This window comes from Dendropsophus ebraccatus, chromosome 1 (genome assembly GCF_027789765.1).
Source record: "Dendropsophus ebraccatus isolate aDenEbr1 chromosome 1, aDenEbr1.pat, whole genome shotgun sequence".
NCBI classification, from domain to species: Eukaryota; Metazoa; Chordata; class Amphibia; order Anura; family Hylidae; genus Dendropsophus; species Dendropsophus ebraccatus.
Genome location: NC_091454.1, coordinates 133,873,913 through 133,895,915, shown reverse-complemented (window position 1 = coordinate 133,895,915; position 22,003 = coordinate 133,873,913). Strand labels below are relative to the sequence as shown.

Sequence of the window (22,003 nt, the reverse complement as noted above, 5' to 3'; positions counted from 1 at the left end):
GGGCCGGAACAGAGCCGCGACACCAATCACCTACGGTGAGTACATGTGCCAGCGCCTAGCAAGGGGCCAATAAAAAAAATTTAGTGAACTGCTTCTTTAACCTGTTCATTCTTCGGACAGATGGAGGAATCTACCTGTGCATAGAATGGAGTCTACGGCACAGACATAGATGCGCAGCAGCGAGCAGGGACGAGCTACGGAATCTGGGGCAGGTGACCAACCTGGATTCCTCAGTGTGCACATACCCTTATATAGTATATAAGACACAAGCATTACACATCCTATGTCCAAAGGGTCAACAATCGGAACACTTTAGTGAAACATTTATAAAAAAGTAACATATGAGATGAAAAAGCATTATAGGAAATCTGTCAGCACCTGGAGCCGATCCAAGATGCCCACAGTGTGCTAGTTAGAAGGGTACCTTTGTCTTAGCTCCTGGGGGAGGGGATTCTGCACCATTTCATATCTTATACTATAATCAAGTGTCAAAAAGTTTTGGTGAGGCGCTCGTGCCGCACTCTGGCACGCCTCACCACTCCTTCCTCCTCCTCTTTCTTCAGGAATATTCTCCGCTGGAAGGCCTCCTGTACGCTCTAGTTTCATTATAGTCCCAAGAACTCCTATTAAACTTGCCTGCAGTGCCTTCACATGGCATGATTAATCATGCAGCCTATAACACACATTGTTAACTGCCAAACATCCCCTGTTTACACAGAAATATATGAGGCCAATAATTATTTTTTAAGGGTTTTTCCCATTTATTACTTGTCCCCCTATTCGCAGGATAGAAGGAAAGTATGAGATTGCAGGGGGTCTGACCTCTCCGAACCACAGCTCCGTTAAAAAGAAAAGGAGCTGGGACTCCGATTTAGAGCTGCCCAGGGGACCCAGACTTACCCCTGCAAACTCACACTTTGGATATGGGGCCACATTTCGTTTTACACATTTTCTTAAAATTTAAGCCCTACTCCAAAAATAAGCACTAGTTACAGTCAGCTGACCAGATCCCTGCCAAGGGGTGACAGAGCATCAGCCAATCAGAGACAGACTTGTTATGCTTCTCCCCCCACCTGCTTAGCACAACTTTCAGGGGAGGCAGGAGTGGTAAGAAAATGTGCAGTAGGGGACATTGAATGTGGGCCAGCTACAGAGGGGGGGATATATACAGTATGGGGGAACAACTACAGAGCGGTGAGGGGGGTATACAATATAGGAGGCCTAACTGCAGAGGAGGGAGGTATACAGTATGGAAGGTCTTACTGCAGGAGGGGATACATACATAATGGGGTAAGAACTACAGGAGGGGGTATATACAGTATGTTGGAAGAATTACGGAGGGGGAGAGAGGTATACAGTATGGAGGCCTAACAGTGAGATATACAGTATGGCAGCTAACTACTGTACAGAATGGGAAAACAGTGTAGGGGCCTACCTCGAAAATATGCCCTTTTTTTTTCTTTTTGAAGAATATTATTTTATATAAGACCCATCTTACTTTCCAAGAAACAAAGTATGAGCAGCTAAAAGTTTTTCTTATAGACAATTGTGATAACGTACCAATTATCTACACAGATATGCAACATATTTCAATAAAAAAAAATGTTGTAAACTATTGTGTTAAACTTTTCTGAAATCACTTCTCAGCATTTCCCATCTTTTGCAGATCCTCACGATAGCCAGAATTACAAAACATTTGCTTTGTTTGCTTCTGTCTCTCGTAATAGTTTGCACATAAAACTGAACGTCTGCTATAATTCGCCTGAACTACAGCAGACGGAGGGTAAAACCAGCTCCATAAAGCTGTCAAAATACTACTTCATGTTTACCCCATCCTACTGGGAAAAAGCTGCCATTCTTCCTTTAATAATTCTTCCTGGCATTAATCAGTCATTGTACATTAGAAGCAGCAGCTGGAGTGTTCCGAGTGATAATGAAACCTGCAACAAGCCATCTTCAGCCGTCTCTCGCAGACAATAAGGGAATTAAAATTTCAATTTAAATGCAGAGGTCTGAAACACGCTTCAGTGGCAAAATTACTTCAATTAATGTGAACAGAATATAAAGAGATGACTGCGCCAAAGGTGATGCAGCAAACTTTAGAGTTGTGTCAATTAATGAACCCGTAGCTAAGCCACAGTGTGCTGGCAGCTGCTAGAGGTGTACATCATAAGACGTCAGATCTGCGGCACAAACTGACCATTAACCTATATGTGCAACCATGTGCCGCCATCCACTGTGATGACACTGCGCATATTGTTTTCTGACAACAAGACGTTCAGTCACAGGATATAAATATTATTTATGGCTTGTCTAGTGGGTGCTCATAGTAAAAGCAAAAAGGACTTAAAAGTGACACTATCACCGCTTTTTGCAATATGATTTCTCTACACAGGTGTAGAGGGTAAATTTAGCAGTTTTTATACCTTATTTTATATCATACCTCATGGTGCCTGTTGAAGTAAAAAGTCATCTTTTGAAGAGATGAGCGAATATCGAGCATGCTCAAGTTTGTCCAAACCCAAGCGTTTGGCATTCGATTAGCGGTGGCTGCTGAAGTTAGATAAAGCCCTAAGGCTATCTGAAAAACATGGATATAGTCATTGGCTGTATCCATGTATTCTAGACAACCTAAAGGCTTTATCCAACTTCAGCAGCCACTAATCACTAAACTCGAACATTCACTCATCTCTAATCTTTTATCATCTGCGGGTTGTGCTACCTGGGCAGGGCCTCATGGCCGCAGTGCCACCTAGCCCCGCCCACATCACCAGCATAGGCTGGCCCATTACAATGGGCATTGAGGGGGTGGGGCATATGCGGCAATGGCATCACGGAGGGGCCTACAGTGGCGATGTGGTGCTGCACCCATGAAGGCCCGCCCAGGTAAGACAGCATGCAGATGATAAAAGAACAAGCATCATGATGTATGATATAAATTAAGGTATGAAAATTGCAAAATTTACCCTATACACCTTTCTAGAAAAGCCATAATGCAAAAATGGGGTGACAGTGTCACTTTAAAGAGGTCTTATGTATAAAAGTTATCTGTGTGTGTCTGAATGCTCACTAGGTAATGTCCCCATAGTCCCCTAGTAGTAGTTTTTCATGTTTATTAGCTTGCTCATCTCTGTGAAACACCCATCTTAACCCTACCAGGGATTACTAAAGTTAAAGGGGTATTCCCCCCAAGAGCTAAAAAAATGAAATGCTCCCAAACCTAGCTGGCCTTACTCACCAAGTCCCCCTGAGTATTTTGAGACGTCTCCCATCTTTCTAGCTGCTGCCGTTCCTGAGTTACAACTTTTTCTAAAACATGGTCTATATCCAAGATAGGAAACTACATTTCCCATCATGCAATGCTTCTGCCTGATGATGGTGAAGTAGCAGAGCTGAGACAATGAAGGAGATGATGACAGTGTAACAGAGCCGAGATGGCTGTGTCGGTGTAGCAAAGCTGAGTTGGAAGTGACGGTGTAGCAGAGCTGAGTTGGCGGGGACACCGGTGTAGCAGAGCTGAGTTGGGGATTCCAGTGTAGCAGAGCTGAGTTGGCGGGGACGCCGATGTAGCAGAGCTGAGTTGGCGGGGACGCCGGTGTAGCAGAGCTGAGTTGGCGGGGACGCCGGTGTAGCAGAGCTGAGTTGGCGGGGACGCCGGTGTAGCAGAGCTGAGTTGGCGGGGACGCCGGTGTAGCAGAGCTGAGTTGGCGGGGACGCCGGTGTAGCAGAGCTGCGTTGGCGATGATGCGGGCGATTGTGAGGGGCGGAGCTTGTCGCGGGGGCGGAGCTTGCCGCGGGTTATCGCAGGGGTGGAGCTAGTCGCGGGCGATTGCCAGGGGCGGAGCTAGTCACGGGCGATTGCGGGGGGCGGAGCTAGTCGCGGCCGTTTGCGGGGGTGGAGCTAATCGCGGGCGATTGCGGGGGCGGAGCTATTCGCGGGCGATTGTGGGGGGCGGAGCTTGCCGTGGGCGATCGCGGGGGCGGAGCTTGCCGCAGGGGGTGGGTGCCGCGGGTGAGTGCGGAGGCTATGCTGCGGGTGAGTGAGGGATGCCATGGGTGATGGGGGGGGGCGGTCGGTTGTGGGCCGGGGGGCTGTGTGCTGCGGGTGAGTGCTGGACACAGGGGGTGAGCTCTGGGCTGGGGGTGACCGGGTGGCTGCTGTTAGAGAGGGATGCAGTCACAGCTGTGCTGATCACTGTCTCCCTCTGTAACAGCAGCCGCCCCATCAGTGTTCTCAGTCACTTCACTGTGCTGGGACTGAGGACACGTAATGCCGACACAGAGGCTGGGGGCCAGGAGCAGGGAGCGTGTCGGTGTGGACTGAGGTCTGATGATTCTCTGCAATCCGTGGAGGTGAATGCAGCTGGATAACAGCAAAACTGTGCAGAATCCGTAATAACTTTATATTGGAAAGATGGAAAGCTACGGGTGGGCAGCGTATTAATGCAAAAATAATTTTGGGGGGAATACCCCTTTAAGAATAAGTCCTCATGATTTCTCTCCTCTCCCATAAGTTTACATTATCAATTTCCCAAAGACATACAGAGTCATTATGGCTTTAAGTGAACAACCTCAAAATATGTCATGATAAAATGCATAAGTGAAACATGGTTCTTACCAGCATGTCAGTAGCATTCAGGTAGTGTTTACTAGCCATGCATTGCTCCAGTTTCTGGGGCACTTGCTTGATATTCTCAATTTCATCAAGCAGGTTCAAAACATGTTTGTGTTCTATCCCCTCAATCCACAGTTTTCTCAGCTCATCACGCTTGCAGTGAAGAAGCATCTTACAGGACAAAAGGTTCTCCTTAACCTGCCAGGAAAAGATTAAAATTGCTGTAAGCAGAAACACAACTAATCTACCTTATAGCTTAAATGGACAATCTTAGCTTTTTACGTTATATCCCAAAGACTTTTATTGTAGACACCTTACTGACTTTTAAAACATGACCAGTATAACTCATGCACATTGTTTGAATCTCTGTTACAATGCTGGAACCTGGCAGACACTTATTTTTATAGACTTGCTGTCTATAATAATAAGGAAAGTCCAATGAAGATCAAACAAAACCAAAACATTCATATATTTCTCCTGTCTCTGACATAAGATATCAATATGATTCCGAGGTCCTTATGTAATAGATTCTAAATAACAAACTGGACGGTCATGTACAGTTCTAAACTGTGATTTTGAATGTGAAAGTAATATATTTGCTTCTATGTGTGAGCATTTCAGTTACGTAGCAGGCTTTCTTGGGAACCACAAGGGTAACAGAATGTACAAACATGGGAACCGCCTCAAGGCTTCATGATCCACAATGTCAACATTGCTTTTCATTAAGAAAACCCATTAAAAGAAAGACACCTGCCCTTAGGCTATGTTCTGATGTTACAGTTACAATTTAGATTACATAGTAATACATATGTGCAAGTTTTTAAAAACCCCATTCACAGAGTGAAAAATGATCTATGCACAACTTGTGGCATGCTGCAAATTTTTGATGACACAACAGTTTAAGAAATACAGCTGCATGTACATGTCAGTAGTGACTGACCTGCTTGATCTTATTGCGGGAGTTGGTAATACGTTCGGTTATGTTTTGGTAAGTACGTATGGCAGTAGTAAGCTCTGTAAAGTGTTGCTCAATCTTCTTATCCAGGTCTTTATCACAGCTCTCATAAGCTGCCTCCAAACGTCCTCTCTCAGTCTCTCTGTCCTCCACATCATCACTTGTTGAGAGGGTCCTGGAACAACAACAAAAGTTATGCTGCGGTTTACAAGAGAAGCAATAGATGCAGATGATTTTTTAGGTCATAACTACTTATTTTTAAGAACACACGGGGGATAAAGAAAAACATTTACACCAGAGGATATTATGCCAAACATAATGCTCCCAACAAATTGCTCTGCACTTAAAGGACAAGTGCCATGAAAAACTTTTTCCCAGTAATTGAAGCACATTACAAAGTTATATAACTCTGTAATGTGCTTCAATCACCTATCTGCCTCCCTTCCCTGTCTTTTCCCCCCTCCACCCCCCACCAGGAAGTGTCCTGACTCACACAGACCTGATTACTGTCGTCACCCTCACCAAGCTCTTCTCTCAGCTCCTTCTCCTGTTACACTAGCCTCCACCCTCCCCTGCCTTGTCAGGTGACAGGCTTGCTCAGCTCCCATTGGCTGAACAACTGCAAGCCATCACTTGTCACATCTCACTTGCTTATCTTCCCTCCGACTGACTCCGGCACATAGGCAGCTCCCCCTCCCCTCATACCCTCTCTCCTGCTGCGGTGGACTCAGTAAAGGAGTCATGTCACTAGAGAAGATAAGCTGAGCAAGCAGAGTCACCTGACAAGGAGGGGGAGGGGGAGGCTGGTGTAACAGGACCTAGAGCAGCCCTCCTGCTGATGCCTAGTGACGGTGACGACAGTAATCAGGTCTGTGTGAGTCAGGACACTTCCTGCTGGGGGGTGGAGGGGGGAAAAGACAGGGAAGGGAGGCAGGTAGGGGATTGAAGCACATTACACAGTTATATAACTTTGTAATGTGCTTCAATTACTGGGAAAAAAAGTTTTTCATGGCACTTGTCCTTTAAAGGCCTACTCTGCAATTTCGTCATTTTCAAATCAAAAGGTGTCAGAAGTACATACAGATTTATAAATTACTTCTATATAAAAATCTCAACTCTGTCAGTACTTATGAGCTGCTGTATGTTCTGCAGGAGGTGGTATTTTCTGTCAAGTCTGATACAGTGCTCTCTGCTGCCACGTCTGTCCATGGCACAAAACTGGCCAAAGCAGGACAGGTTTCCTATGGGGACTTGCTACTGCTCTGGACAGTTCCTGTCACAAACAGAGGTGGCAGCAGAGAGCACTGTCAGACTTAAAAGAAATCAGCACTTCCTGTAGGGCTTACAGAAGTTGATAAGTCTAGAGATCTTTTAAATATAAGTAATTATCTGTATAACTTTCTTCCACCAGTTGATTTAAAAAAATAAATAAATAAATAAATTCTCCGGAGTACCACATGCTGCACGTTTTTGGAGGGGGTTTTTGCAATTATGATTGCATAGCTAGGGAACAGCTGGCAACACTTTCTGAACCTTTTCCACTTAAATGGCCCATTCACAACAGGCATAAATTCCGAGTGGAAAGCCCCCCTGCGGGCGCCACAAGCCGGATTGTGGAGCAGGTAATGTATGCTCCGGCCGGCGCAGGGTTAAGGTGGCTGTTACTTACATATTCGCAGTGGGATGTCAATCGTGCTGTAAGTAATCTGATTGAAAATGACAGGCAAGGGATTCGCAGCGGATTTCGCTGCAAATTTGCAGCGTGAAATCCGCTGCGGACCCATTATGTGTGAAACTGGCCTAAACTGTAAGCGTCATTTCAACCATCTTTGCAGAAATTAATAGTACAAGCCATTTTAAGAAACTCTGTAATAGGTTTTATTAGGCAAAAGAGCTTCCTTCTGTACTCAAAAGGTTGTTGGTTCCCGCTGGTACTGACTCTGTCAGAAGGATTATGCTGTCCTATCCCAGGGTAGCATAAACTAGTGACAGAGAAGCTGAACAGAATGATGTATCACTTATAGAGAACAGTGAACCTGGAGCATGCTCAAGTCCATCCGAAACCGATCGTTCGGCATTTGATTAGCGGCGGCTGCTGAAGTTGGATGAAGCCCTAAGGCTATGTGGAAAACATGGATATAGTCATTGGCTGTATCCATGTTTTCCAGACAACCTCAGAGGTTGGTTTATCCAACTTCAGCAGCCCCCGCTAATCAAATGCCGAACGATTGAGTTCGGATGGACTTGAGCATGCTCGAGGTTCACTCATCTCTAATCACTTACATTGTTTTGTGCAGCTGATTCAGAGACATCCTCCTGAATAACATAGACAATAAGTAGTCCTCCTTGTTATGTGCATGAGCCCAGTAGTCCTGGACATTCATGAGAAGAAGAAAACTTCACCCACCAGCTGCTTATTGGCAGTTATCTATCCATGCTGTGTATAGGCAGTCAACTGTTAATCAGCAGCTGGAGGGGTGTGACAAGAATTCTATTCTCCTGCATATTAGGTGAACGGCTGAACAAAATGATGTAAGTAATACACCAATCTGTCCAAATGAAAACTCTCTAATAAAAACTATTGAACATAAAAAAGCAGAAACCCAGTGACAGATTCCCTTTAACACAGAATAACCAGGGATTTTATTCAACAAGTTATACTGAATCTTTTCCCAGAAAGATATATCAATCTGCTAAGTTCTTTCAGCTCTACAACATGATGTCTACAGATTAGATAGCATTGTCTAATACCACCACTAGGCTACTGGGGATCCTGTTCTAAATGGTTAGCCAACACTGCAACCGGGCCACGGTACATAGCAGGGTTGCACCGTGACTTCCCTCTGTATCACGTTAGGAACCACATGACGTACTGGTATGTCATGTGTCCTTAAAGAGTTGAAGGGGTTTACCTAGTAAAATTAGATAGAATTATTAAAAAATGAGAAATCTCCACAAGGCAGGGCAGTACAGCCTGGAGGAGGGGAGTCTGATATTAGCTCTATGAGGTACACAGGGAGCTGCTGTCAGTATATACAGTGAGGACACTTACTAATACTGTACAGTTAACTATTTAACTATAAAAGGTGGCCAACCCCTTTAAACCTTCTGAATAAGAGGCAAGATAAGGATTCAAGAGAAGTCAGCACTGGGCACTCCTGTTCTGTTCACAAATTAAAAGTGGGGAACCTCGCCCCACAAATGAATCCGAAGCACAAGTAGTCACGGCGTAGCCAAGAGTAGCCATTTGCTAAAACACGTTTCAGCGAATATCATCGCCTTTATCAAGCATGGTTGATAAAGGCAGTGATATCTACTGAAACATAGTATCTGTAGATAGTGGAATAAATTTACCCTTTATTTATCCATGACCTCTTAACTACGCTGTGACTACTTGTTGCAACATTGTGATCACATTGTTATCATTGACAGAGCTCAATACATAATCATAAGTAAGAGACTACTTGGTGAAATCTTGCCCAGTGACTCTACATCAAAATATAAAGATGATGTTGTATGCATTTCCCAAAATACACAAAAGGGGTAACCACCCCTAAAAGGCGGCCCTGTAGTCTCTGGTATTTGCAGTTTAGCAAACAATGGTATAGATATACAGTGGTACCTCGGTTCCCGAACGTAATTGGTTCTGGAAGGCAGTTTGAGAACCAAGCAGTGTTTTCCCATAGGAAATAATGTAAATGTGTTAAATTGGTTCCAGCACCCACCAATAATTACCTACAGTACTCATTTATTACATTGTACAGTGCCCAGTTTAATCTGTATAGTACAGAACAGCACTACACTGTATAGTACATTATATAAAAACATTTAACAAAACCAGCAATTATAGTACAGTAGTCAATAACTCCTCACTCATCCTTTACTGTATAGTACCCCCCCCCCCATATCCCAGCACTGTAATGGATGGGAGATGGTGGTGCACAGACTGTACTACTACTACTACTGTGCTGTATATGCACTCCAGCAATCTTATACAGGATGGGAAATGGTGGTGCACTGACTGTACTACTACTGTGCTGTATATGCACTCCAGCAATCTTATACAGTACAGGATAAGAGATGCTGGTGCACTGACTGTAATACTTCTGTACTGTATATGCACTCAAGCAATCTTATACAGTACTGTACTGTATGTGAAGCCTCACTAGTGCTAAACTCACCAGGTACAACCCACCATCCATGCTCGCAAAAACGTTCATATACAGAGTACTTCAAAACTTCAAAAGTGTTTGAGAACCGAGCAGAGTTATAGAACCAAAGCAAACTTTCCTTGAAAATACAGTTTAAGTTCCAAGCACTTTGAGAACAGAGGTACTACTGTACTAATCTGTCTGCACCAAAATTCTGCAAAAGTGTCACACAGGCCTAATTCACTCGACTGTGTGCCATTTTATCATGTATTTCAAGAACAGTAATAGTCTAAACTTTACAGCAAACAGCCTTCAGATGCCCACAGACTTCTCAACCAGCCTACACCACATGAATAAATCTGGTTCATTTGAAGACTCTCCCCAAGCGCAGAGCGACATGGAAGCTCAGGGCGGCAGGTTGGCTACAGGTGCAGCAGGGACGGAGCACAGAATGATGGGTCTGATGAAAGAGTAGAGCTGGTTAGAGCAGCCCCCCAGTTGTCTATCTAGGTCCATTGGCCGCCCATACAATACAGATTATGACGGCTCCGGTGCAAGGACGGGAGAGAGACCTGGTGTGACATGTGAATCATTATCACCCCTGTCTTGTGCGTAATCGCTTTAACTAATAAATTATACCATTCCTGATCTCGCACGGTAAACAGTGTAAGCGCAAAAAAATGCCAAAATGCAAAATTACAGATTTTTTTGTCACATCAAAATTGTAATAAAAAGTGATAAAAAAAATTGCATACAGGCAAGCAAGGTACCGATAGAAAGGACAGATCTTGCCGCACAAAATGACACCTCACACAGCCTCATAGACCAAAGGATCCAAGCGTTATAAGGATGGTAATACAGCAATTTTAAGTTTTACTATAGGACAACACACAAAACCCCCCAAAATGAAAAAAAAAATTTTCCCGCTTTCAGCATACTTTATGGAAAAAAACATTGGAAAGTACAATTGGTGTCGCAAAAAATAAGGGCTCATGTGGGCGTGTAGGTGAAGAAACGCAAACTCTATGGCCTTTTTAAATGAAGAGGAAAAAATTAAAGTGCAAAAATGAAAATTAGCCTGGTCCTGAAGGGGTTAATGACCTGACACCTATTGTAAGCTCATGCAGGGTGTCTGAAGTGCTGTGTGTGTGGTTAAAGAGGTATAAACCTGCTTCAGATTGGCTTATAATTTTTTTTACATTTTTCCACTTCTCTAAATGTATTCATTTCATTTTATTTTACCGTAAATATTTTGCCAATTTTTTGGTGTAACAGGTTAGCAAGGGACAGATATTCTGTATGTGTTTCCTACTGACTCCATATACAGATAACAGTGATCTATTGGTAACAGCTCTTTACATCACTGTTACCAGTGATCTGTATAGACAGGCATGGAGGGAAGCTGTGGAGTCAGTAAGCCACAGCTCCAACCCCAAGTCCTGAATTTTACCAAGCACCGCCTCAAACTCCACAAGCACTGTCATCATGTGCAATAAAGAAAGCATTAACAATAGACTATGGACTGACCAGAAAAAAATTACCTCTATGTCCCAGCTACCTGCAGCCAGCAAGAGATGGAGTATAGGAGCTTGCTGTATACAGTTATAGATGTTATATCACTGAATAACAGTGTACAGCTGCCACCAGAGGGAGTGTGGGTGCTTTCTGCAGACAGTCAGCATGTTATGTTGTAACCAGCCACACTGGTCAGTGTAGGTCTTACATCTACAGCAACGTCATTCAATATCTTTTGCAGTAGAAGGGAGTAAGCACTGTATAAGCAAGGTTTGCTTCTGTGTAAGTACAGGCTGACAACCAGGATTCCAGGATTCTATACTGATGCACTGTATATGATGTGCCTACTAGAATACATGTAAAATGCCCATAGTGAAGTTTTACTCCTCCTGTGTCTAGCGCCAATGTTAAACTGAAAAATTCACAGAAACAGTTTCATTTTTGGTCAGTATTTGTTCAGTATTTTGCGAGCAAAACAAGGAGTGGATTGAAAACACAGAAAGGGTACAAACCCACTTGACGTATTTGCTGCGTGAATCAGTCTTAGGGTACAAACCCACTTGACGTATTTGCTGCGTGATTCAGTCTTAAAAATAAGCAGGCAAAACGCAGGTTGGCTTTATACAATTGTTCTGCGTTAAAATACACAATTGCGTATTTTTGAAGCGTGAAGCTTGTTGTTAGCAAAGCATCAGTTGTTAAAATACGCAATCGCGTATTTTTGAAGCGTGAAGCTACATGCGTTTTTCGCACAGGTTGTTAACAGCTGATGCTTTGCTAACAACAAGCTTCACGCTTCAAAAATACGCAATTGCGTATTTTAATGCAGAACAATTGTATAAAGCCAACCTGCGTTTTGCCTGCTTATTTTTAAGACTGATTCACGCAGCAAATACGTCAAGTGGGTTTGTACCCTCACAGAGAAAACACATTGGAGACACATACTAGTTCCTTCCTGTGCCTCTCCTGACTGACTTGGCACAAACTGGGGAAAAAAAGGTATTTTTAAGCTTCCTGATCATTTCTACCATTTCCTGTGGATTCAGACGTCTTCCTGACCCAACACATACATTATGTATTACAAATACAGTGGTACCTCCGTCCCAAACTGCTCTGACAAATTCAGTTCTCAAACTGTATTTTCAAAGAAAGTTTGCTTCAGTTCTCAAACACTTTTCGGCACCCAGTCTTGAAGTACAGTAATACCGGAGTTCATGCTTCTGAATTCGAACTGTTCGGTATTTGAACAAAAATTTACCCAGAAGTAACATTCAGTATTCGAACTTTGCTCGGTATTTGGATGTTTTGTGAGCGTGGATCATGGGTTGTACGTGGTGAGTTTAGCACTGGTCATGCTTCACATACAGTACAGTACTGTATAGGGATATCACGATACCAGAATTTTTAGTTCAATACCAATACCAACTTTTTTATTTCGATACCCAATACCATTTCGATACTTGGCGTATAACCCCCCCCCCCCCCCCCCCGATAATGATTCAATATAATGCCCCCCCCCCAACTGCAGATATAACGCTCCCCAATGTTCACTATGTAATGTAATATACGTGACAGGTTATCTATATTCTTCAGGTCACTACTATTACAATGGTACAATATATTTTCATTTTAATTTACAACTTACACTGTACAAAAGTTACATATTTTGTTTTTTGTGTTTTTTTGTTTGTTTTTTTTAAATACATGCGCTTAAAATTGCTGTTTTTTGATTCCCGTAACTTTTAAAATCTTTCAGCCGGTAGGGCTGTCTGAGAGTCTTTTTTTTAGTGTGCAATGATTTGCAGCTTTGATTGGTACCGTGTTTGCATATATGACTTTTTTTGGTGCAAGCACTGTATGCTGTGCGAGATTGGGAAGGTAGTATGGCTGACACACAGTATAGTATGTTGGGGGTAGTAGTATGGCAGACACACAGTATAGTATGTTGGGGGTAGTAGTAGTAGTATGGCAGACACACAGTATAGTATGTTGGGGTAGCAGTAGTATAGCTGACTCACAGTATAGTATGTTGGGGCTAGTAGTTGTATGGCAGACACACAGTATAGTATGTTGGGGGTAGTAGTAGTATAGCTGACTTACAGTATAGTATGTTGGGGGTTGTAGTAATATGGCTGACACAGTATAGTATGTTGGGGGTAGTAGTAGTATAGCTGACTCACAGTATAGTATGTTGGAGTGGTGGTAGTAGTAGTATAGCTAACTCACAGTATAGTATGTTACTGGTAGTAGTAGTATGGCTGACACAGTATAGTATGTTGGGGTAGTAGTAGTATGGCTGACACAGTATAGTATGTTGGGGGTAGTAGTTGTATGGCTGACTCATAGTATAGTATGTTGGGGGTTGTAGTAGTATAGCTGACTCACAGTATAGTATGTTGGAGTGGTGGTAGTAGTAGTATAGCTGACTCACAGTATAGTATGTTACTGGTAGTAGTAGTATGGCAGATGCAAAGTATAGTAGGTTGGGGGGAGTAGTAGTATGGCAGATGCACAGTATAGTAGGTTGGGGTGAGTAGTATGGCTGACACATAAAACAAGTATAGTATATTGGGGGTAGTAGTAGTATAGCTGACACATAACATTAGTATAGTATATTGGGGATAGTAGTTGTATGGCTGACACACAGCTATACAACTACTACCCCCAACATGCTATACTAGTGCTATGTGTTAGCCATACAACTACTATCCCCAATATACTATACTAGCGCTGACCCAGCACTAGTACAGTACATTGGGGATAGTAAAAGTTGTAGTGGAGCAGAACCTTCACCTCCTGCTCCATGCTGCCCGGTCCCGGCGTCACTCCCCCCTCCCCGTTCCGCTGTGACTCCCGGCCCCCGCACACAGGCCGCAGCCTACTCACTACGGGACAATCTCCAAAGCAATCGGCTGCGGTGTACGGAGTGGCTCGAATGCTGCTGACACGGCGGCATCTACACAGTTAAATAGCCGGTGTAACTGTGTAGATGCTGCTGTGTCAGTAGCATCCGAGCCGCTCCGTACGCCGCAGCTGATGGCTTTGGAGATTGTCCCGTAGTGAGGAGACTGCGGCCTGTGTGCGGGGGTCAGGAGTCACAACGGAGCACAGCCCAGTATAAATACCGCTCCATAGTGACAACGGCATGCCGTACCCGGACGGCCCCCACTGGTTGCAGAACAGGGGTCGGGCAGTGGGTAGTGTGGGGTTAACCCCCGGCCGTGACACATGTGCTGTGGCACGCTGGCTCACTGACCTGCTTGACCGGGCAGCATGGAGATGGAGCAGAAGCTGGTGGTCATCAGTGGCTTGGTCATGTGACTGTAAATCCCAGTGTAGCTCCAGCACAGGGGTGTCAAACTTGCAGCCCTCCCAGCTGTTGCAAAACTTTAATTCCTATTATGCCCAGACAGCCAAAGTTTTAGCTGTCCAGACATGATGGGAATTGTAGTTCTGAAACAGCTGAAGCGCCGCAGTTTGACATCTGGGTGTTGCCTAAGGCTACATTCACACGTCCTGTGTTCCCTCCATGAAGCACAGACTGGGAATCCCTGTACTGGAGAGTTTCCACACACAGCATGATGTATTAATATGAAGTCGGGAGCAGGAAACTGTTTGAATGATCACACCGTTGTAAAGACAGAGCTAGGCGTCTCTACCAGTCGGAGCTGTCAACAAGTAGAGGGAAAAGAGAAGCATATCAGGAGAAGGAGACAAGTTTTGTATACTCGCTCCGGAATTTTCATCCCACTGCAAGCATGTAAATGTTGCCCCCCTTGACTTGTCATGGCCTGTCCAGCTTGCTTCTGTGGCTCCCTGACATCCCACTCAGCCAATCTTTGTGCTGTCCCACTGCTTCCACTGATCGGCTGAGCGGGACGTCAGGGACTCGGGAGTCACAGAACAAGCCGGAGCGTGGACCAGTACTGTATTTACAGGGCCATGGCAGGTTAAGGGGGGGGGGGGGGGGCCACATTTACATACTTGAAGCAGGATGAAAATTTCAGTGCAAGTATGTAATTCTAATCAAACTGACAGTATGGGAATCGCAGCAGATTTCACTGCAAACTCCCAGCATGAAATCTGCTGCAATTACATTATGTATGAACCCACCCTTAACATTTATGGCTGTGTTTCCACATACAGCGCAATGTTGCCAATAATCCTGGTTAGAATTTGTTAACCCCTTCAGGACCAGGCTAATTTATGTTGCTGCACTTGTACCTTTTCACCAACATGATCCCTTATTTTTTGAAACACCAATTGTACTTTGCAATGACAGAACTAATTTTTCCATAAACTATGCTGTGAAAACGGGAAAAAAAGGTTTGTGGGTGAAATTTAAAAAAAGGTATTTTCTTTTTTTACTTTGAGGGGTTTGATGTTTACTCTGTTCACCCTGTGGTAAAACTGACATATTATATATGATCCCCAAGTCAGAACAATTACAACGATAGGCAATTTATATAACTTATCTTTTTAAAGCAGTCAGATAAAATAACTTTTTTTTGCTTTTCATTGTAAGTTGAAGTCTTGTGGGGGGACTGCTCATAGAGATCAATGCAGTACATATGTACTGTATTACCTCTGAGATCAGTGCTCGATTACTATGGGCTGCTGGAGCCATTTGCGCACTGGACCCGGCATAGGTAATGTATACCAGTTTAGCAAGGGCTGCAAGGACATCCTGGGGATATTAAATTTACACAACTTGATAAAAAGTTTTTTGTGTCATCTTACAGGTCCACAGCCCCAATACACAGCAGAGCTGACCAGTCTAGCACATAGCATCAGGAGGCTCTGCACGCTGCCCACCTGGCACCGGAAGAGCCCCGCACGCTGCCCACCTGGCACAGGAAGAGCCCCGCACGCTGCCCAAACTGGCACAGGAAGAGCCCCGCGCGCTGCCCACCTGGCACAGGGAGAGCCCTGCACACTGGCCACCTGGCACAGGGAGAGCCCTGCACACTGCCCACCTGGCACAGGGAGAGCCCTGCACACTGCCCACCTGGCACAGGGAGAGCCCTGCACACTGCCCACCTGGCACAGGGAGAGCCCTGCACACTGCCCACCTGGCACAGGGAGAGCCCTGCACACTGCCCACCTGGCACAGGGAGAGCCCTGCACACTGCCCACCTGGCACAGGGAGAGCCCCGCACACTGCCCACCTGGCACAGGGAGAGCCCCGCACACTGCCCACCTGGCACAGGGAGAGCCCCGCACACTGCCCACCTGGCACAGGGAGAGCCCCGCACACTGCCCACCTGGCACAGGGAGAGCCCCGCACACTGCCCACCTGGCACAGGGAGAGCCCCGCACACTGCCCACCTGGAACAGGAATAGGCCCTGCACACTGCCCACCTGGCACAGGAATAGACCTGCACACTGCTCACCTGGAATCGGAAGAGCCCTGCACACTGCCCACCTGGCACAGGGAGAGCCCCGCACACTGCCCACCTGGCACAGGGAGAGCCCCGCACACTTCCCACCTGGCACAGGGAGAGCCCCGCACACTGCCCACCTGGAACAGGAATAGGCCCTGCACACTGCCCACCTGGCACAGGAATAGACCTGCACACTGCTCACCTGGAATCGGAAGAGCCCTGCACACTGCTCACCTGGAATCGGAAGAGCCCTGCACACTGCCCACCTGGCACAGGGAGAGCCCTGCACACTGCCCACCTGGCACAGGGAGAGCCCTGCACACTGCCCACCTGGCACAGGGAGAGCCCTGCACACTGCCCACCTGGCACAGGGAGAGCCCTGCACACTGCCCACCTGGCACAGGGAGAGCCCTGCACACTGCCCACCTGGCACAGGGAGAGCCCTGCACACTGCCCACCTGGCACAGGGAGAGCCCTGCACACTGCCCACCTGGCACAGGGAGAGCCCTGCACACTGCCCACCTGGCACAGGGAGAGCCCTGCACACTGCCCACCTGGCACAGGGAGAGCCCTGCACACTGCCCACCTGGCACAGGGAGAGCCCTGCACACTGCCCACCTGGCACAGGGAGAGCCCTGCACACTGCCCACCTGGCACAGGGAGAGCCCTGCACACTGCCCACCTGGCACAGGGAGAGCCCTGCACACTGCCCACCTGGCACAGGGAGAGCCCTGCACACTGCCCACCTGGCACAGGGAGAGCCCTGCACACTGCCCACCTGGCACAGGGAGAGCCCTGCACACTGCCCACCTGGCACAGGGAGAGCCCTGCACACTGCCCACCTGGCACAGGGAGAGCCCTGCACACTGCCCACCTGGCACAGGGAGAGCCCTGCACACTGCCCACCTGGCACAGGGAGAGCCCTGCACACTGCCCACCTGGCACAGGGAGAGCCCTGCACACTGCCCACCTGGCACAGGGAGAGCCCTGCACACTGCCCACCTGGCACAGGGAGAGCCCTGCACACTGCCCACCTGGCACAGGGAGAGCCCTGCACACTGCCCACCTGGCACAGGGAGAGCCCTGCACACTGCCCACCTGGCACAGGGAGAGCCCTGCACACTGCCCACCTGGCACAGGGAGAGCCCTGCACACTGCCCACCTGGCACAGGGAGAGCCCTGCACACTGCCCACCTGGCACAGGGAGAGCCCTGCACACTGCCCACCTGGCACAGGGAGAGCCCTGCACACTGCCCACCTGGCACAGGGAGAGCCCTGCACACTGCCCACCTGGCACAGGGAGAGCCCTGCACACTGCCCACCTGGCACAGGGAGAGCCCTGCACACTGCCCACCTGGCACAGGGAGAGACCTGCACACTGCCCACCTGGCACAGGGAGAGACCTGCACACTGCCCACCTGGCACAGGGAGAGACCTGCACACTGCCCACCTGGCACAGGGAGAGCCCCACACACTGCCCACCTGGCACAGGGAGAGCCCCACACACTGCCCACCTGGCACAGGAATAGGCCCTGCACACTGCCCACCTGGCACAGGAATAGACCTGCACATTGCTCACCTGGAATCGGAAGAGCCCTGCACACTGCCCACCTGGCACAGGGAGAGGCCTGCACACTGCTCACCTGGAATCGGAAGAGCCCTGCACACTGCCCACCTGGCACAGGGAGAGCCCTGCACACTGCCCACCTGGCACAGGGAGAGCCCTGCACACTGCCCACCTGGCACAGGGAGAGCCCTGCACACTGCCCACCTGGCACAGGGAGAGCCCCGCACACTGCCCACCTGGCACAGGGAGAGCCCTGCACACTGCCCACCTGGCACAGCACTGGTGCTACATATGAACCAGTGACCGTGGGTAACCCAGTAAGGAGCCTGTCACACAGACCCGAAGGTGACAATAGGAGCAGCCGCCAGGAGTAGCGCACACCTTGTCTCAGACAAACCCACAGTACCCGAGTGGCATCGCGCCTCACCCACCTAATGACAGAGATCAGTAACCCCGAGGGGTCTTTGCTTTTGCCCATTTGGCCCCTGTATCCGGACATCTTCACGTTCTCGCTTCCTCCTCTCACCAAAACAGAAGCAATTTAGTACTGCGCAGCCGCAGGAACAAGCTCAGCCAATCAGATCTCTCTGTACAGCCCGGTAATCAGAGCAGCGATGCTTCATCCTAGTGGTAAAGGACCTTTGATGATGTCATAATCATGTGGGGAGTCACATGTGTGGGAGGAGCTAGCCTCAGCTGCCGGGCTTGGTTGTGTGAGATTAGTAGTGCTGGGACTGTAGAGCTGTGCTGCCTGCGCTACACAGGGCTATAGTACACTGTGTATACCCATAGCTGTGCTCTGAGTATATATACCGGTACCGCTGCATTGTAGGCTTCATACAGACACAGCTCTGCTTTATACACAGCTAGTGCTGCACTCTATATACCGCAGCGCACTCCTGACAGGCCCATAGTTTTTTGGAATAATATAGTCAGCTAGAGACTAGGTTTGGCCTATTTTCTAAAATATACATCAAAGGGGTTCTCCAGCGGCACAGAATACATATATATATATATATACTAGAAAATGTACCCGGCGCTGCCCGTGTATAAAGTGTCAGCGTGTGTAGAGGGTCCTGTATACCTGTAGTATAGAGTTGGTAGAGGTGCTGTATACCTGTAGTATAGAGTTGGTGGAGGTCTTGTATACCTGTAGTGTATAGTTTGGGGTTGTGTATACCTGTAGTATAGAGTTGGTGGAGGTGCTGTGGCAGTATTATCCAGTCACAGTGTGGCGGTATTGGTCAGGTCTGGTATGGCACAGTTATCCAGTCACAGTTTGGTGGTATTGGTCAGGTCTGGTATGGACTTGTTATCCAGTCACAGTATGGCGGTATTGGTCAGGTCTGGTGTGGTGGTTTTGGTCAGGTCTGGTGTGGCGGTGTTAAATGTGACGTGTGGAGCTATTACCTACCAGTCCTGATGCTAATTGGTGAGTGAGGATGGGGCACCTTCAGGTTTAGTGCTTAGGGCAGCAGCAGCTGGTAATACTGCCCTGTATACCTGTATAGATGGAGTAGGAGGTCCTGTATACATGTACTGTATAGTTGGAGTAGGGGGACCTGTATACATGTACTGTATAGATGGAGTAGGGGGTCCTGTATACATGTACTGTATAGATGGAGTGGGGGTTCTGTATAAATGTACTGTATAGATGGAGTAGGGGGTCCTGTAAACATGTACTGTATAGGTGGAGTAGGGGGTCCTGTATACATGTACTGTATAGATGGAGTAGGGGGGCCTGTATACATGTACTGTATAGATGGAGTAGGGGGTCCTGTATACATGTACTGTATAGATGGAGTAGGGGGTCCTGTATACATGTACTGAATAGATGGAATAGGAGGTCCTGTATACATGTACTGTATAGATGGAGTAGGGGGTCCTGTATACATGTACTCTATAGATGGAGTAGGGGGTCCTGTATACATGTACTCTATAGATGGAGTAGGGGCTCCTGTATACATGTACTGTATAGATGGAGTAGGGGGTCCTGTATACATGTACTGTATAGATGGAGTAGGGGGTCCTGTATACATGTACTGTATAGATGGAGTAGGGAGTCCTGTATACATGTACTGTATAGATGGAGTAGGGGGTCCTGTATACATGTACTGTATAGATGGAGTAGGGGGCCCTGTATACATGTACTGTATAGATGGAGTAGGGGGTCCTGTATATGCATGTACTGTATAGATGGAGTAGGGGGTCTACCAGTTATTACTGTGGATGTTGTGAGGCAGCTGCCCTAGCAACCACAACTCCCTGTGAAAATGAGAGCAGTAATCCTATTGGTTGCTAAGGCTCCAACTGCTGTTTTCTCTGGGCAGCTGCAGCTAATTATATCACCTGTGTTTGCAGTGTGGAGATTTTCCAATTCATCTCTATGGGGCGCAGCTCTTCCCCCTCCCCCTCCTCTCCTGTACATCTGGGGGGACGGGACCTTCGCTAAAACCTTCCTGGGCACCCAATGTATCTGTGTGCCAAATTTGGGCTCAAACGGTTCAGGCGTTTGGAAGTCTATATGGGACAGACAGAAGGACAGACAGACTTTCATTTTTATGATATATTTATATATATATATATATATATATATATATATACACATACACACACAAGTGGTACCTTGGATTAAGAGCGTTTTGGTTTAAGAGCTCACAGTTTTTCAAAATTGTGACTTGGTTTAAGAGCATTGCTTTGGTTTAAGAGCTCCCTGTACTGGATGGGAGCGTGAGTGGAGGAGGGGCGTGGTCTGCATAGCGGGGTCTACAGCTCTGTACTCTGACCCAGGAAGTCTCCATCACCTTCCAAATCATAGCAGATCCACTTCAGGCTGGGGCTTGCATCAGGGGACAAGACTGTGGAGGTAATCTTTGCATAGTTGTTACCCCTCTCTCCCTGGAGTCTCTGTTAGTCCTGATTGGTCCATGATGAACACACACCCCTTCTCCATTACGGTCATGTGACCACACAAACCTCTGATAGCAACCCTGCTTGTCTATTCTAGCCTGTTGTACTGCGCTACTGCATTATGGAGATCATGGGGATATACTCAACATGCTGATTGCTATACCGTACAGTAACCTATAATATCATATATTCAGCTGTTTCTCATTGCTTGTTACATCTGTTTTATGTGTTATTCAGAATAAAAAAAAATCATTATTTTTGGGGTGTGGAACTAAGTGTCTGTATATCAGTGATTTCTTATGGGAAAATCTGCTTTGGTTTAAGAGTGTTTTGGATTACAAGCGCGGTCCTGGAACAGATTATACTCGTAATCCAAGGCACCACTGTATATAGTTTTCTTAATATGTTGCTTTATGGTGTGTTCACACCTACAGGATCTGCAGCAGATTTTCTGCAGCAGATTTTATTTAAATAACTGAACACAGCATCAAATCTGCTGCAGATCTGCTGCAGATCCTGTAGGTGTGAACGCACCCTTAATAAGATTAAATTACTTAGTAGTATAACTTCATTAAAATAATTGTATAGGTTCTTCTTTACATAGCCACTTACATCGAGCAGCTGCTAACACGGTCTCTCTGCTGCAATGCAATGTTTGTCTTTAGAACTGCAGGGCTATCTAAGGGTATGTGCACACTACAGAACACGGGCGGAACATCCATTCAACCTGTTCATTCTTCGGGCGGAGGGCAAAACACCAAAAACAATGCTGCCGTCTACCAGGAAATTTTAGAGCACTTCATGCTTCCCTGTGCTGAAAAGATTTTTGGAGATGGAATTTTCATCCTCCGGCAGGATTTGGCACCTGTCCACACTGCCAAAAGTACCAATACCTGGTTTACTAAC

The 22,003-nt window shown here is 46.8% G+C and overlaps 1 protein-coding gene across 1 annotated transcript in view; it reads right to left on the bottom strand.

Annotated features, from left to right (window-relative positions):
* The window catches only part of EXOC4 (exocyst complex component 4), a 314,927-nt gene extending 296,187 nt beyond the window's left edge, over window positions 1-18,740 (bottom strand). The window contains exons 1-3 of the mRNA XM_069979105.1: window positions 18,619-18,740; window positions 5,556-5,745; window positions 4,619-4,813 (exon numbers count right to left, since the gene is read on the bottom strand). Coding sequence (XP_069835206.1) covers window positions 4,619-4,813; window positions 5,556-5,745; window positions 18,619-18,686 — 453 coding nt within the window. The 5' untranslated portion in view covers window positions 18,687-18,740. The remainder of the gene's footprint in view (window positions 1-4,618; window positions 4,814-5,555; window positions 5,746-18,618) is intronic.
* Between the last annotated feature and the right edge of the window lie 3,263 nt (window positions 18,741-22,003).